This window comes from Pipistrellus hanaki (genome assembly GCF_964339955.1).
Source record: "Pipistrellus hanaki genome assembly, chromosome: 6".
In the NCBI taxonomy this organism is placed as follows: domain Eukaryota; kingdom Metazoa; phylum Chordata; class Mammalia; order Chiroptera; family Vespertilionidae; genus Pipistrellus; species Pipistrellus hanaki.
In genome coordinates, this window is record NC_140508.1 from 52,263,778 (window position 1) to 52,280,879 (window position 17,102).

The 17,102-nt window shown below is 49.4% G+C and overlaps 1 protein-coding gene across 5 annotated transcripts in view; it reads right to left on the bottom strand.

The window, feature by feature from the left end:
- The window catches only part of ZNF516 (zinc finger protein 516), an 87,395-nt gene that overhangs the window by 38,563 nt on the left and 31,730 nt on the right, over positions 1 to 17,102 (bottom strand). For all 5 annotated transcript variants that reach the window (XM_084887974.1, XM_084887975.1, XM_084887973.1 and 2 more), the window contains exon 2: positions 6,233 to 8,133. In XM_084887974.1, the coding sequence (XP_084744100.1) occupies positions 6,233 to 7,958 (1,726 nt within the window). In that variant the 5' untranslated portion in view covers positions 7,959 to 8,133. The remainder of the gene's footprint in view (positions 1 to 6,232; positions 8,134 to 17,102) is intronic.

Genomic DNA, 17,102 nt, shown 5'->3' on the forward strand with positions numbered 1-17,102 from the left:
GCTGACCCTCAACCCCCCTCACATCCCGATGGTACACAGCCCATGGTTCAGAAGCGAGATCAGAGCAACTCGCTCTGTAGACACCCCTCGACCTGGCGGAATCCGCCCCTTCACAGATAAGGTCACTCCTGATGGGACTGGGGTGAAAGACCCACACGCAGCTCTTTCTATTTGCTATCGATGGATCAAATCTACAAAGAGGAGTCCTGACATTTCCTGTCAGGAGGAACAAGTCCCAGTCGGAACTGGAGAAAGTCTAGTGCTCTTCTCCATGACATAATAGCCAAGGTGACCCCTAAACCCCAGGGAAGGAGCTAAAATCATAGCCCCTCACCCATACTGCACACTGAGGAAGATGAAGACTAGCAGGACATGGAGACAGACACAAAGGAGTCTGGGATGTGAGCGAAGGCGGGGACATTGTCACATCAAATAAGGCTCTGCAAACACAGCACACGCATTTGTATTGGAATCCAGGAAAACCATTAATTTCATAGAGAATGGCCGCTCGGTGTTTCCCACAAGCAGCTTCCTGGGACAGGATGACACCAGTACCCACCACGCGGAAGACCAGCTTCTGCGGAGCAAGCTGAGCTGCCTCCATCCCATCCTGCCCATGGATGGCGTGAGAGCACATGGGGACCTGGACCCTGGACAGAGCTGAGCCAGCCAGTGACCGTGTGCCTCTACCCTCCAGTGGCAAAAGGGGACAGGAGCTCTTCCCCAGGCTGGGAATTGGACACTGTGGACCTGGTCTGGTTCTAACTCTAGTGTCATAAAGAGTGCCTACAGGACGCCCACGGTGCCAGGCACACACAGGAACACATTAGCAACAACCCCTTCAATGAGCGGCATGGCCCCCACACTGTCACCATGGCAACGGGACACTCACAGGGCTGAACTTACTGAAGACTCACTGCAAAAAACAAAAAACAAAAAAAGAATTACAATGTAGGCATCCAAGCTTACGTGCCTTCCACCAACCACACTATCCTTTGGGAATAAATACACCACTCGCCTTTGGGCAAATTATAAGGTTTCCCTGTGCCTCAGTTTCCTCACTGGTATAACAGGAGGGGCATAACAAATATCTTGGAGTTTGCATCTCCCATCTTAAAAATTCTATGATTCTACTATATTGTGTCAAAAAAATTACGAGAGCCCTAGCCAATTGCTCAGTGGTTAGAGCTCAGTGGTCAGCTCAGTGAGCTGGAGGGTCGTAGGTTTGATTCCAACCAAGGTTATATACTTGGCTACAGGCTCAATCCCCAGCCCCAGTAGGGCACATATGGAAGGCAAAAAAATAGATGTGTCTCTCTCACATCAATATTTCTCTCTGTGTGTGTCTCTCCCTCTCCTTCCCACTTCTCTCTAAAACTCGATGGAAAAAAATATTCTCTGGTGAGGATTAACAACCACCAAAATTATAAGAGAGAGGGGGAAAAAAATAAATGAAGTGTTTGAATTTTGCTCACACACCAAAATGTTTGCATGGTGTTTGTTTAACAGTTCTGAGTGCGCACATCCCATATGTGCCTCCTGGTGACAAGGAGAAAAATCCCAAAGCGTAATCTCTGGAGGCCGATGTCTTTCACAGAATAATAAATCCATTCTGGAATGGCAGGGAACACGGTGTTCTGTTCAAGCAAATACTAGCATGCATGCCATGCATAGATGATCAGCATTGGAGAATCGGAATACAGTGAAGCACGCTGTTCCCATCATAACTCAATTTTCCCCGGTAACTCAGAGCATCAGGCTACGGCAGCACCACATAAACAGTCGTCAGCAGGCCTGTGTGCTTACAAGGCTGACGGAGAGCCATCTCTGGTTGCTAAGATGCCAACTACACCACCAGGCATTCTGCACTCCACAGTCAAGTGCATTTGAGTGTTTTTCTTAAGAAACTTCTCTGCATTTGATCATAGATAAGAATTAAATATGAAGGTTTTCTACTCTTCCTTAATCTCTTCCCAACTAAATCGATTCCTCAGTTTTCAGGGAAGGGTGAAACCATGAACACTGTCGTCACCAGTTGCTTCTTTTAGCTAGATTCACTCTAAATCCTCTTACAATGGGTGGACATATACAAACATGTCCCCTAAGCTGTTCTCGTGACTGCCCACGCTGCACAGAGAGAAACAACAGTCGCTGTTCACCCTCTGCGCTGGCTGCATGACCCACCCCGGTCCTCCCCGGCCAGCGCACAATTGGGGACAAGTGGCCAGTCGCAGAGCATGTACTCAGCTAACATTTTATAACCAAAGGCTGGATCTTCTTTCAATTAAGATGGTGCAGGAGTGTAGCCTGGAGGGAGGCAGCTGGCAGAGAAATAGGAAAATGCAGTAACCTCATTTCTCCCTTTAATTATCTTTCCTTCCCTTGACATACTGTCTATTTCTGAAACTATCTCCTTCATTGCTCCAGCTGCATTTGATACTGCGGCCCTAGTTCCATTGAGCCATCTAGCTTGGCATCTTGTTTAGTCAAAAACAGTCCCACGATGTCATCTAAAACTTGGAGGTTTACTATCCATTAAGTAACAGTCTTTATACAAAGATATATACACAGGCGAGCTCCATAGAGTATGGATTTGATGGGATAGGAGAGGTTAGAATAATAAGAAATGGTGAAAACCTGGGGAATTTACATAAATTCTAGCAGAAATGATAGGCAACTAAATCGTAGAGACAGGCTGCTGGGAGTTTTGCATTGATACAGGTGCAACACCTAGGATGGCCCCAGCACCAGGCAGGGCCTTCGGAAGGTGCTCCTCACCGTGGCACCATCTCTAAGGGCACTTTCACATCCACAAATCAGCGATTTAATGCTACACTCAACCATCAAAGGACACCAGGGTTCTGCATGAAGTAGAGCCTTCTAAATATGCTAGGTCAGTGGTCAGCAAACTCATTAGTCAACAGAGCCAAATATCAACAGTACAACAATTGAAATTTCTTTTGAGAGCCACATTTTTTAAACTTAAACTTCTTCTAATGCCACTTCTTCAAAATAGACTCGCCCAGGCCGTGGTATTTTGTGGAAGAGCTGCACACTTAAGGGGCCAAAGAGCCGCATGTGACTCGTGAGCCACAGTTTGCCGACCATGGTGCTAGGTGGCCTTCCATCGTCCTTAAGTCATCCATTCCCATGCTTTCTGGGCCTGGTGACTTGAAGGAATAGTCACTGTCCCCAGCAATGACTGCTAAGAGCCTGACTGCTCTGTTTGAAAATGTTGATTTTTATAAACTTCAATTATGTGACCTCTCAATGCTCTTCTTCCCTAATGAACAGAATTAATTTGTATCAACTCCGAAAGTATACTTTCTACCTGGGCCTGACCACTTTCTCAATAGAATATTTCAATCTAGTTCAATAACACGTTTTATGTCATCAAACTTCATTCCCAACTTAGCTCTTCCTATTAGAACTTAGTGATGAGAGCTGCTAGGGCCAGTCTTAACTGACCACAAATGCAATGTGACAATGGGCGATCTCAGAAGGACTAGGCAGCAACCCTCAACAGATGGGGAATATCTCATGGAAAAGTTTATTTCTTTTAATCACTCTAATAGTGAAAATTAGTCCCAGATGCAGAGGCAATATTCTGATCCATTCCTGGATGTAAAATAAATAAATAAACAAACAAACAAATAAAAGTATCTGGGTAAAATCATGGCACAATGCACCATGGGGATTACTGAAAGGGACGCAAAGATCAGAATGTCAGTGTCAACTCAGTTGCCCCCAATGACCAGGCTTACTCCTATGAAGACCACTGTGATCTTGGATCTCCATTTCTCTGTGTTTGCTCTAACAATTTTAACCAGTCGTCCCATCAAAGTTCTATGAGAATTTAAAGTCACTGAGTTGTTTTAAAATCTAAGAGAACTTTTAGTAACAGGAAAGAAGAGTATTTCCCAAAGTTATTTGCATTTTTTTTTTTTTTTAGAAAAGCAATAACACAAACTACAGCTTTTATAAGAGAGAATCCAAAATACCCATCTCCTTTTCCAAAATAGCTCCTTTAGAGGCATGAGCCAAACCCTGCAAGTGAGAGGGTTTGGTGAGTATTAAGTCCACATAGCACACATCTCTCTCCTTAAGGGGCATCCACAAATCAGCAATTTAATGCTACGCTCAACCATCAAAGGACACCAAGAGTGAAAAGTTGGTTGTTTTAGGAGGAAAGATACTGTCCTCTGGAGTTACATGCAGACCCACACTGTTCTTCAACGTTTTATGCCTTTGTCACACCATAAATTTATTTTTTCAAGCTCTCAATAAGCTACAATATTTTGTTCATTCTACTGTCAACATGTTCAATTCAACTACCATCTATAACCTCATTATAGAGTCAAATGTCTCAAAAAATAGATTACATACAGAGAAAATATATGTCAGCTTATTAAGAGGCAAATGATAATCTTTAGAATTTAGTGAACTAGAGAAAAAGAATCATTTCTAATTAATAGTGAAAACAATCTGACCTTTCCAACATCTTGCTGTTACTGAAGCACTACTGAATTAGCGTAGGATTAATTATTTGACTGCTATCATAACAGGTGAGGATAAGGCCTAAAAGCTTTCCAAGTATTCAAAACATCGGTCTTCAAAGTAAAAAATAAATAAGATTTAGGTCTAGCCTAATATTTTACCCGTGTTCCAAAAAGTAAACATAGTATTATTACTAGAATTTGACCAAGTAAAATTTCTAGTTGTAAAAATATTAAAAGGGGAACACCAAAAATTAAAATGCCACCCAGGGGTCACAATTGAGTTTTTTTGTGTGTGAGAAACTGATAAAAGAATTAAAAAAAAAAAAAAAAAAAAAAAGGCTCAGGAAACAATCAATGCATTTTCAGAGAACAATGTATTCTCCTGCTCCTTCCAAGGGCTAATGACTAAGCAGGGAATGGGAAATGTGGTCAATGCATAATGTATTATTATTCACTTACCTGTATGTACACTTATAAATGGTGTTTTCCTCCCTACAAAACATAAATAGCCCTGCTGAAGCAACTGGGTTTCCATCATCCCTGACCGTTCAGGTAAAAGCAACATCCATTAACCAGTTTTGAGGGAGAAGGAAAACAAAAACAAAAAAAATTTAAAAAAAATAAAAAATAAAAATAAAAAAATAAAAACATTCCTGGCAAGTTCTGGAACTTGTAAGAATTACCCAAACCACAAAAAAAAAAAAAAAAAAAAAAAAAAAATGAAGAAAGTATCAAAACTTTCAAGATTTATAAAAAGTAGGAAAATTATGAAAACAAAGTTAGCCAAGCATCTTTAAATGTTTACATAGCTGCTATTTGGAAAGTAACCCTTGCCAATTAGCTGCCTCTGAACCCATAGGGTTACCTGAATCCGGGGAGATTAATTATAACTGTAAACTGATTTGAAGTTACTCTTTTACTTGGCTGCCTGGTACAGGGGAGAAGAGGCACAGCGGAACGTGTGTGCGCATGCATGTGTGTGCACCCAGGAGTGGGCCTCCTGTGTGCTCGCACACATATGCACACTGTGGTGAGAGAACAGACTGCACAGGAAGAGAGCACGCCCCCTGAGGAGCCTGCAACTTGTGGTCTGTCAAATGACTGATGCCCCAGAGAGACTGCAACTCAGCGGGCCAAAGGTGTTCATTTAGGCAAACACGTATGGGCAATGAGCAAAAAGGAGTCAGAAAGGGAGCACTAGGCACCTGCATCTACATGATCAGCCGGACATCAGCCAGGACACCCTGCTGGCCTACCTGAGCCCAGACTACCTGGGCATGGGGTACCTGGTAAAGGGCTACCTGGGCACAGGGTTTTTTGGGGTGTTGTTTTTTTTTTTTGGTGCAGAACATTGAACTACCTGGCTCTGGGGCTGCTGGGCCTGGGACACCTGGGTACAGAGCTATCTAAACACCAAACACATTGGCACTGGTACCTGGGCATCAGGTCTGTCTGGGCTCCTGAACTACCCGAGTCTGAGCCACCTGGCTAACATGGCTACTAAGCCCGAACCTCCTGGGTTCAGAAATACCTTGGGAAGAACTATTGGGGCACAGGGCTACCTGGTACAAAACACTGGGCTCAGAGATACCTGGGATGGGACCACCTGGGTGCAGATCCAAATGGGTATGGGGTTACCAGAGCTAGGAATACTGGGCCACCGGGGTGCAGGACTACCTGAGCCGAGACTACCGGGTATGGGAAAACCTGGCAGCATAGGCGCATCCACTCACCTGGTGCAGGGTCTGCGGCTCCCTCCTCTCCGCTCTCATCAGCACCCTCCTCTGCCAGGCCGGAGCCTGGGGAGTCAGTGGCTGCACAGGCCGATCCAGGGCTGCTGGGCTGTGAGGCCGAATCGCCCTCGCTGAGTGAGCCGCAGCGAGCACGGGACACGCGGTCCCCCGCGCCCTCCTGGTCCCTGCGGGCACGGCGGTGCACCCGAGAGTGCAGCACCATCTGGTGGTAGGTGCGGAAGATCTTGCCGCACTCGAAGCACTCGGAGGACTTGCCTTGGCCTGCTGGGGTGGTAGCCCGGCGGCTGGGGCGTGAGGTGGGCCTAGGGTCCAGGGACCCGGGTGCAAAGTCCCCCGGCACGCCTGCCCTCTTCCGTGGGGGGCCCTGCGCCCCGGGCTCCAGCTCACGCTTGCGCTTCTCCTGGCTCACCAGGATGTACTCGCGCCGCTCCCTGTCAAAGGCCACGTCTCCAGCCAGCGCCTCGTCCCACGATGCGTACTTGAGGTACTCGGCCAGCTCGACCACCCTGCCCCTGGTGGCCAGCTGCCAGGCCTGGTAGCTGTTGACCGGGTCCAGCTCGGCCACCCGCTGCCCGGTCTGTCCGTGGGCTGGTGCCCCCGTCGTCCCCACGGGGCACAGGTTCAGGCACTGGAGGAAGAGCTGCTGGGAGTCCGCAGGGCCGGGCTCGCCCTCCCCGCTCAGGGCCCGAGTTCTGCCCGCCTCCACCCTGCGGTGGACCGCGTTGTGGGCGTTCAAGCTGTCCAGGTTTGTAAACAGGTTCCCGCACTTGGTGCAGACTTCGTAGAGGGCTAGGCCGGCCACGATCGCCTCCTCCTGCACCACGTTGTTGATGGTGGCGATGGGGTCCAGCTCGCTCCTGGGCCTGTTCTTGCTCGCCGCCTTGGGGCCGTGCGCCTTCATGTGGTTCTTCAGGAACCACGGCTCTTTGAACCGCCGGCCACAGATGTGGCAGCCGTGGTCGAAGGAGCCCCGGTGCTTCTTCATGTGCGCCTTCAGGAACCAGGTCTGGCTGAAGGCCTGGCCGCACACCTCGCACGGGAACTCCCCCGGCGGCAGCTCCGGCTTGCCGTTGGCCACGCAGGCCTCGCCGCGGGGCCCCTGTGCGGTGATGTGGTCCTTCTCGATGTGGCTCAGCAGGGACTCCTCCCGCAGCGTCACGTAGCTGCACAGCCGGCACTTGAAGGGCTTGTGCGCCCGGTGCACATGGCGCTCCAGGTCCTTCTTGCGCTCGAACTTGCTCTTGCAGAAGGAGCACTGCACCACCACGGCCCCACAGTCCTCCGCGGAGCACGGGGCCCCCTCGGCCTCCTTCCTGCTGCTCCTCAGCAGGATCTTGCTGCTGTCCAGCTGCGTGGCGCCATTCAGGATCCGGTTGCAGGCCGACGTGCTTTTCGTGGGGCTGGTGCAGCCGTCCAGGCCCTCGGACACACGCGTCTCGCCGGCCTCGGGCTCGTGGCCCTGGATGAGCGTCCCCGTGCGGTGGCTGCGGATGTGGATCTTGAGGTTGCCCTTCTGGGAAGCCCTGTGGTCACAGTAGGGGCACTTGTAGGGCTTCTCGCCCGTGTGCTTGCGCATGTGCTGCGAGAGGGAGCTCTGGAAGGGGAAGCTTTTGCCGCAGATGCAGCAGCTGTGGCTCAGGGCCTTATCCTCAGCCATCTCGGGGCCCCTGCGCAGCTCCAGCTCAGCCTCCTGGTGACGATCCATCTCAGGGACGCGGGCTAGCTCAGCCAGGGTGGCAGGGCTCTCTGTCCGGCAGGCCTGCAGGACAAGGTCTTATCTTTCCATGTTCACGGGAGCCTCCCGCTTCCCAGCTGCAGACGCACCTGCCGCCACAACGGGCATGTCCTACCTGGAGCCCATGGTGGCGGGCAGTGAGCACCTGGAACAGAAACGACACAGAGAAGAGTTTATTAGGAAGGAGGTGTGCAGGGGAACAGAGACCCGGTCACATCCACCCATGGAGCCGCGTGGTCCTCCTTAGAAACATCAATCCAATCCAAATTAAAGAAATGAGGCGCCAAGAAGAATTCAAACAGATGTATAAGCAGCTCCTTTCCTTTCAGAGATCAGCAATCAAGCAATTAATTATTGATAATGACTGTGTTAAATAATTAAAACAAACCCATGTAAATGATTATGCACACTCAAATAATTTTTATCAAGAAGATACAAAATCTTTAAGAAAAGACCGGTGGGGATTTGTGGGCGTGGGACACAGCTCTAAAAGAGGGGAGCGTGGGAACAAGGAGCAAAGTGGAATGAAGGGGGGAACGCAAAGACCGGAAGCAGCGCGCCTGCTGGGCTGCACAGCTGTGAGCAGCGCTTACAGCAGTGTGCAGACCGTACGGAAAGGAGTCTTCCGTGAAGAACGTGGATGATGCAGTAAAAGAGAAGCAATGAAGTGCAAAAAGGGAAACCCTCAGCTGCTTCAAAGTCTGTGCCCTGAACCAACAACCCCAGGCGTAGGTGACCGACGCTGGCTACCCCACGGGCACCACTCCCAGGTGTGTGTGACCACAAGACCAGTTCCAGAGCACCATGCGGGCCTTGTCGCCTCTTAGATAAGGCCCAAGCTCTTCGGCCCACCTTATAAAGTTCCTGCCATCCTGCTCCTGTCCTTTAGTCGCCAGCACTCCTACCCCCGCTGTATCCCCAAAACCACCCGAACCTCTGGCCGCAGGCTGAGTCCTGGGTGCAGAAAACCCTGTACACTCCAGGAGGTTGGGCGGCCTCCCCGCTTCTCCACAAGTCAGACCCCACAGTGCCCTCCCGGGGAGGCCAGGTCCGCCTCTCCCTGGTGACAGCAGATGTGTCATCACTGTCACCTTCATGCCCATCTGCCCTCCAGAGAATGAGGGACAGGCCCCGGTCTGAGCCGCTCCTCCAGGCACCTGTGCACGATCCAAGGCACAGAGTGGGCAAGCCTCTACCCTGTGGGAAACCTAACCAAACACCTGTACGCCACCAAATGGGCCCACTGCGACAGTCCACACTGAAAAGCAACCATGTGCCAAAAAAACAAGCATTTCCATCTGACGTGTGATAAGCAGAGTACAGGCAGACCGTGCACCGTGAGCATGTACGTGGGAGACACTGCATCTTTCAGGACAGAGTTCTGACAGGCTAGCTAGGGACGGAGGGCCCACCTGGCTTCTTGGGGGCAGGGCTGGTTCTCCTCCTGCCCTGAAGGAAGCCCACTCGGCAGCCCCTCCCAGTGCCCACAGTCCACGGATGGGGTTTTCTGCAAACCTTTCAGCCACCAGTGAAAACGTAATTCCCTGCCACTGGCTCCCCTGAGTGGCCAAATCAACAGACCTCTGTGACTGTTCTTTTAGTTGTCAGCAAAAAATGCCATTTAAGACACAGTCATCCTTTATTTTCAAAAAAAAAAAAAAAAAATAGAAAAAGAACAAGAACACTGTCATCAGAACTTAGCACTTAAAAATGGGCCCGGGGCAGCCATCCCGCCATCCCAGAGACAGGGTTATGGGGATGTTATCAGCCCTCCTGGCACTAAGGGCTTTGCTGTCCTATTTTTTAAAAGCCCCTCAGCCTCTGGGAGCCAGGGAGTGGGGGAGAGGGGTGTCCTCAAATGCTTTCTCCCCATTTACTGTGGCCCTGTGGGGAGTGGTTCACACTCCCAAACCTCCGGGTAACACAGATGCTACGAGGAGGGGTGGGGGTAGAGAGCCAACACATGTCCATGTGTCTCAGCTGACATGAGACAAGTCACCACAGACATGCGTAAAGCACAAAGCTCAGCCCCGCTGACCACATATTTTGCCCAGAATGAATCAGAGTTTTGTTGTTACTGCCTTACACGCTCTTCCCAAGGCCATCACTGGGAACTTGCCAGACAAGACTGTAATTTCATTGTTTAGGCATAAAAATGGCTTGCTGATTAGGGTTTTAAAATAGATTTCCAATGGATGTTTCCGTGTGTGTGTGTGTGTGTGTGTGTGTATGTGTGTGTTTCTCTAGAGATGAATAAAGAGTTGGAAGCTACTTTTTGAAAACGCCTTTATGTAATTTTCAAAATGAAATTTATTTTGAAAAAAAAAAGTTAATTTAATATTTATAAAAATAGAAAAAAAAATAACATGTTTACTGAAGAAACTAAGAATGTGTGTTCATAACCTAAGAATGCATTCTAATGGGCATGGGGAGGGGCTTAGGGGACAGAACATAAAATTCATGGAAATAACGTATTTAAGAAATCAGCCTGTGAGCGCACAGAGAAAGGCAGCGGCAGGGCTGCATACATATGTCAGGCTGCCGCCCTACCCTGGAGACGTAAGAGCCTTTCCCGGGACCGCTAACACTGACTGCAGGTAAATTTAATCTGTGGGTAGCTGTTTCAGCTAAAAAAACACACACCCTTCTGTAAGTGAGGACCCTGGGACCTGCATCTTCGGCCTCAGCACAGAGAGGTCACTTCCCGCAGCCGGTGACCCACCGACCAGGGGACTGGTTCCCACCACCTGTCCTAGGGCACTCCTGTGAGAGCCGGTCCCGCACACCTAGCACCTGAGACACGCGCCACAGGGAAAAGCACTCGAACGCAGCCAGAGGGCCTGTCAGGAACCCTGTGCAGCCTCACCAAGGTCCAATCCCACAGGACCCACGGCCCAGTGCTGCCTGCAGGCTCCCACTAAACAACGGGTCCATCACAATCCCTGAGGGCCTACTGTGAGACAGCTGCCCTGGGAATTTAACCATCGACTGTGACTAAGAAACAGGCTTAGCTTCTAGGAACCCGAAAGTACACACGGTGAGGGAAAAGGATGCCGGCGGTGCCCCTGCAGGGCAAGTGGAAATTTCCGAAGGGTAGGGAGGGAAGTGATGACCTGCATTGGGGTGTTATGGCTGCAAAGGAGTCCAGGGGAGTCTGGGAATAGATGGTCTGAGCTAAACTTTAGGGGTGAGAGGGACTCCCCCGTCCCAAGGACCCAACCCCAGCACCAGAGGTCTTCCCCAGCCCTAACCTCTGTCTCCCAGCATCCTGTAAGCATGCTCATCCTGTTCTCTGTATCTCTAATTCGGTCTTGAATCCACACCCCCTCCCATCTCAGCCAAAATTGCAGTTGCAGAATGCATGTCTGGGCAGCCCTAGACGGCCACCTGCACAAGTGTTCACACCTGACAGATGAGGCCAAACCCCCCCCCCCCGGGTTTAAAGAGCTATTATCCTGCACCGAGAACACATGCCCCCCAAACCCCAGTTCATAACCTCATGTCCTGCCGCACCCCAGCAGAACACACACTCACAGTCGCTGTGGGCCCTGCCACACATCAGTCACTGATCTTCCCGGGGCCTCACTTGAGCTCCTGTATCATGGGACTCAAGTTGGGCCCCTGGAGTGGCCCCACCCGGCACTCTGCAGGGTCCAGCCCCATCTCAACACACATCTGGACACATTACTGTTCCCTCTTCTTTATACCATCACACAATCGTATGTTAGACAATATATTTTGTGAGGGCAGGCCCGCAAAATATCGAGCTTTCTCCCCACTAAATCCCACACACGAGCACAGAACCAATCACACAGTGCGGCTCAGGGCGCTGGGAAAGGTCTCAACCTTGAGCTTAAAGGTCAGACAAACGGGAGTGGAATCCTGTTCTGCCACTCACTTGGATCAGCTGTGCGACCCTGAACAAGTGTCTCAACCTCTCTGCTCCCCAGCCCATTTCTTCATCTTCAAAATGGAAATGGTGGTCCTGGTATCCACAGTATAGTATTTTGTGAGGTTTAAATTAATGCAAGCAAGGTAGAATGTTTAACACACATTAAATGCTCCAGATAAGTCAAGTATTATAATTAATTAGTAATTGTGGAATAAATGAATGAAATGTCAGTGTAGTGCCCAAATATACCTTGTCACTGGCAATGACAATACCTGGTTTGATCAATTCAGAAGGGCAAACAAGAGCTTAGGAAGCAAGCCCAGAACCACTCCCCAGTAACACCTGGGCCCACAGCTTCACAAAAGGTTTCAACACAACCACCAGGTCTCCCGCCAGCAGTTGCGGCCACCACAGCAGACGCCCAGCAGGCCCAGTTCCAGGACCTGCAGGAAAACTAACCTCCCTGTGGGCTGGACGGGGCAGCAGACAATACTGAGAGCTACCATGACTTCTGCGGGGTCACTCGTGTCGGGGGCTAAAGTGGGAAAATGGGCTCATTTCTGGAGGCCTGTGATCCATTACTCTACAGGCCGTTTACCCAAAGAGAGAAAGCACATTGTTGCCTCTCTGGGTCAGGGCCGTGCAGGTTTAGTATTACTCTTCCTATTTTTGCAGATTTGTTAATATTTTTCACAAAAAGAAAAAATGATTCACATTTGGAAACCCAGTAACACAATTGAGAGCACAACTCCTGTGGGCCCTTTGTCCCACATCTCCCCACCACCACCACCTCTACAGCACCCCTAACCCCTCCGCTCCCCAACTTAACCTACACCTCCTACCCCTTCCCCTCTCCCACCCCTCTCATCCCTCCCTAACTTGTTCCACCACTCCCCACCCTCCCCCACCCACTTCCCCCTCTCCCTGCAGAGGCCCCCAGGAAGCTCAGAGGGCTCTAAGTCATGCAGTTAGGAAAGTACCTTCTGTTCACTGGAGTGTGTGAAATTCAAAGAAAGTAAAAGCATCTGAGTAATATGTAACCGTTTAAAACCAAAGCAGGATTTCATTTTAAGGGATCGCCCGCTGATGTTTCAGGCTCGCCCAGAGACACACCCGGAGCCCCATGGCTGCAGACTGCGCAGGGTGACCACCACCAGCCAAACTGGGCCAGCCCTGCTCCCTGGGGGGTCCCCGGGACCCCTCCCCCAACAGAAACCAGCAATGTTGGTGAGGGTTTCCTTCCAGGTTTTAAAGCACCCTTTCCCAGCCAGTCAAACACGGTATTATCAGAAGGAAAGGTGACTATCCTCTATTGTTAAACAATAAGCACATTTTTGAATCTACACACAATCTTGCCACCTTCTGCTCTGTAAACGAAACCAACACTAAGTCAAAGCCGACGGGTTTTGTACTGATTCCCCTGGAATTGTCGAAGCCAATGCTATCCAAGTGTTCTCCTGAAAAAGGAACCAGAAGGCTGATTTCCAAATGGCCTCTAGCATCCAGAGTAATTTCCATAGCAAAGCCGCTCTGCCAGTGTTCTGAAAGCAGCCTGCGCGGAACTAGTGGACACGGAGGCGGCTGGAAGGGTCCACAGGAACAGGGTGCACCAGGGTCCCCGCTGTTCAGGTTAGGGAGCAAACCCGAAGCTCCTGTGGTTTTTCCAAGAGCTCTCCAGGTGGGTATTTTTTAGTTCCAGTTCATTAATTCACCACAGCATGATAGTAAAAAAAAAAAGTCGTTTTGGTTTCTCAAAGCTGTGTGGTCACTTCCCTTCTCTCCCCCTCTGGTCAGCTGCCGGGGGACCATGGGCAGAGCTGGTAAAGTCAGAGCCAGAGGCAGGGGCCTGGGGACCTGTCCTCTCCAGAGCACTGTTACTAGGAGCAGCTGTGAAATGCAGGGAATGGGGGAGGTAGGGACAGTGATGCCCTTACAGAGAAAACTGCTCTCAGCAGACAGATAGACAGACGGCTCTGGACATAGACAGGGTGTGTTATGGCTGCAAAGGCACACCGCAGAATAAAAAGAGAAGTCTCCAGCGAGGCCTGGTGTGTCTCTGAAGGGGACTCTGGCCACAGGGCAGGCCCAGTGCTGGGGGCCCAGTGTGCTCAGTATACTGGGCGTTTGTTCCTCTGCAGACAATGAAGGGAGCTTTACTGGTTACACTGTAGTATTATGAGCCATGAATTAAAATACATCATTAACATCCTGCACCCGCTTATCAACTGCGGAGACAAAAAGCCCATTCTCTGGACAAATGGGGAGAAATTCCAGAACAACAATGAGGAGTTCCTCTCCCCACACACCAATCTGCCCAAGATTAACAATCCCAGGCCTATAGTCCCCAGACCAGGGTCCCTGTGGCTCCATGAAGCGAGGCTTTCACTGCCCGGAGAGTAAGGACCCTGATGGCAGGGTCTCGAAGCTGCCTCGCTTAGACCAATCAATAATCCATTATGAGCAAGCTGCATTTCCACTCTCATAAGAAGCAATGAATAAAAAGGCTACCAGGATCCCCCACCTTCACCTCCCCTAGGAAAGTAAAGGACACAAACCCACCATCCCAGGGTCCAAGGACACACACTGCCCATAACAGCCTCCCCTCCCAGCCTCCAGACAGCAATGGGCTCCACATTTCCGCCAAAAACACCGCCAAGATGAGGCGCGCACTTTCTGTTCGGGGCAAGAGGTGCTGGGAAGGAGCCATGGACAGGACGGCGACAAAGTTCCATTTTTCTCAATCGAAAGGTCTCCTTTACATCATTAAACGCCGCCAAATACATCAAAGCAGACCCCAAGTTCGTCCCCAAATATAACAGGGTGACTCCTGTCCACTATCAGATTACATTACCCAAGTTCCCTGGCCTCCTAAGCAAGCCTAGCCTCGGTGCTGTGAGCCACAGGCCACAGCTTTGGAATCAGCGCCCATTTACAGCAAACACGCCTGGGTGGCCTGCAAGTGGGCTACCCTTTATGAAGCTGCTCGCCACCGTCTCTCAAGAACCCAAAGGAATTCCTGGCTTGGAAGAGAAAAGCTCCATCTTCACCTCCAGGTAGAAGATACAAACAGAAGGACCAATATATTTCCAAAGGCAAATGTATATGAGCATTAACATTAGCAGCTGTCCTGATGTCCTTCTATTAAATACAAAGACTGGCAGTCCAGTCTGACCTTAAGGGAGGGGAATAAAACGGGCAGATGAGTGAGCAATATAGTTACTAGTCACTTTCAGAAAGTCCAAGAACCAACCAAGGAGCATGTGGGAGTCCGCTTTCCCCAGATGTTAATAACATCCTGAAAAACCCCACGTTACGGAATTATGGAGACTTTAATAAAAAGCTGTCGGTGTGAAAATGAAGGAGGGAATTTTTATATCGAAAGAAGTGTCCTTTCACTTGCTTTTCTTTTGCTCTCCAAAATCAATGCGTTCGTGTCACCTACTTGTCACTGTTTCCCATCCTCTTAAGTAGTGACTGCATCACAAAAGGAAAGGACCCAGAACTTACTCCCTAACGTTCTGCAGGCAACTGTCCTGTTAGGGCACCCTGGTTGTCCAGAAGAGCTGAAACCTAGCAGTACCCTGCTCCCTGGAGGGAAGGCAAGCTAGTGCCATGATCGTGGCAATGGTTCCGTGAAAAGCCCCATTTCCCAGAAGCGAACAACTGCATCTCCCCCAAACAGGGCAGCTCCAGCAAAGACTGCCGTCACGGAGGGCTGGCTGCTCGGCTTTTCACACCAACAGAGAACAAATCACTGGCTGCTCCCTCCACGAACCACAGAAGCAACAAGTTTCTAGTTTTGACTCTTTTTGCACCCTGTACCCAGATGATTGCAGCCACCAGCCACATTCAGAGTAACTCAGAAACACTGAAAACTTGGCGAACTCCAGTGAAAGCGAAGGTGCGTAAATTTCTATTTTTAAAACAAGCATGGAAGGAGGGCGAACATCCCATTGAAAAGTAGCTGATAGCTTTTTTTCCTGACCCTAAACCCAAAAGTGCTAAAACTACCTATTCAGTATCTAATTTTTAAAAAAAAAAATTTAAATTACCAGCAGTGAAAACAATCAATCATGTATGGAGACACTATATTTCCTCACTATGCAACACCTCCTGGTCAACTGGACAATTTTTTTTTAAATTCCCATTAGCTGGCTGCAAAACATATTATAACTGAAATTTGTTTTTATAAGTAAACCGTATTTTACTCCATGTAAAAAAAACAAAAGGCTGTATTTGCCCCCAACTCAAGCACACTGACCTATTTTCCAGCCTCTTGCCCAAAACCAACGTCTCTCTCAGTATAAGAAAACAGGCTGCAATTAATACCTATCTCCCATTATCTCTTTCTTCTGTGCGTTTTGTGAAACGGCCTAGAAGTCCCCACCATCAAATGAAAGAAAGAATTGTGCCTGGGAATACAGAGGGAGACCATTACGTGCAGGAAGCCATAAACCGCTGTTAAACATTACCTCCCCAGGTGTGCTGTTTGGCGCAGAACTCGGCCCCCAAAAACCCCTCCATTAGGAGCACGCAGGGGAAAAGCAAGCACACTGATAATCGATCTTGCTGAATTCTAACCCATGGCTCATACACATTTTCTGTAACGATACCCTGAGTTGAGTCTGTTTTCACTGAAAGGCATACCATGCAAGAAATTATTGAAGATGTTGTTGGCCACTGTACAAACACCAAGCAATACATTAAGGTGAGCAAAAGCATACAAGGTCACAAACCTTCCACAAAGGCCTTGCTGTACGCACAGTGGACAGCATGCGTACACGTTAACCAGTTTAAATTTTCCAGACCCACTAGCGCCGGTAACCACTGCAACGTGACCCACTTTATCGCTAATGCACGCAGCACCTTTGAAAGCAGCTGGACTGTCTGCCTCTTAGGGAGAGCGATCTATCAGAGCCTGTTTACGAAGAGCGGTTCCCCACAGAACATGATGTCACGTTGCCCCAGGATTTATGCGGCCTGCCTGTCCAACAATGTATTTTTCATGCATCATCAAATGATGCATCACTGTAAGGTCTCCTGCCTTCTGAAGATGAAAGACCACCTATACTTTTCTCGAAAGGAACAAAACAGAATCCACAAGCAAGAGTCCACACTCATTCCCTATAGTGATGTTTTTGTGTTACTCGGCCATCCACGCTAAGAAAGCGCTACTGCACCGGAAGTGACATTGCAGAAATGAGAAAGGACTTTTTCCTAAG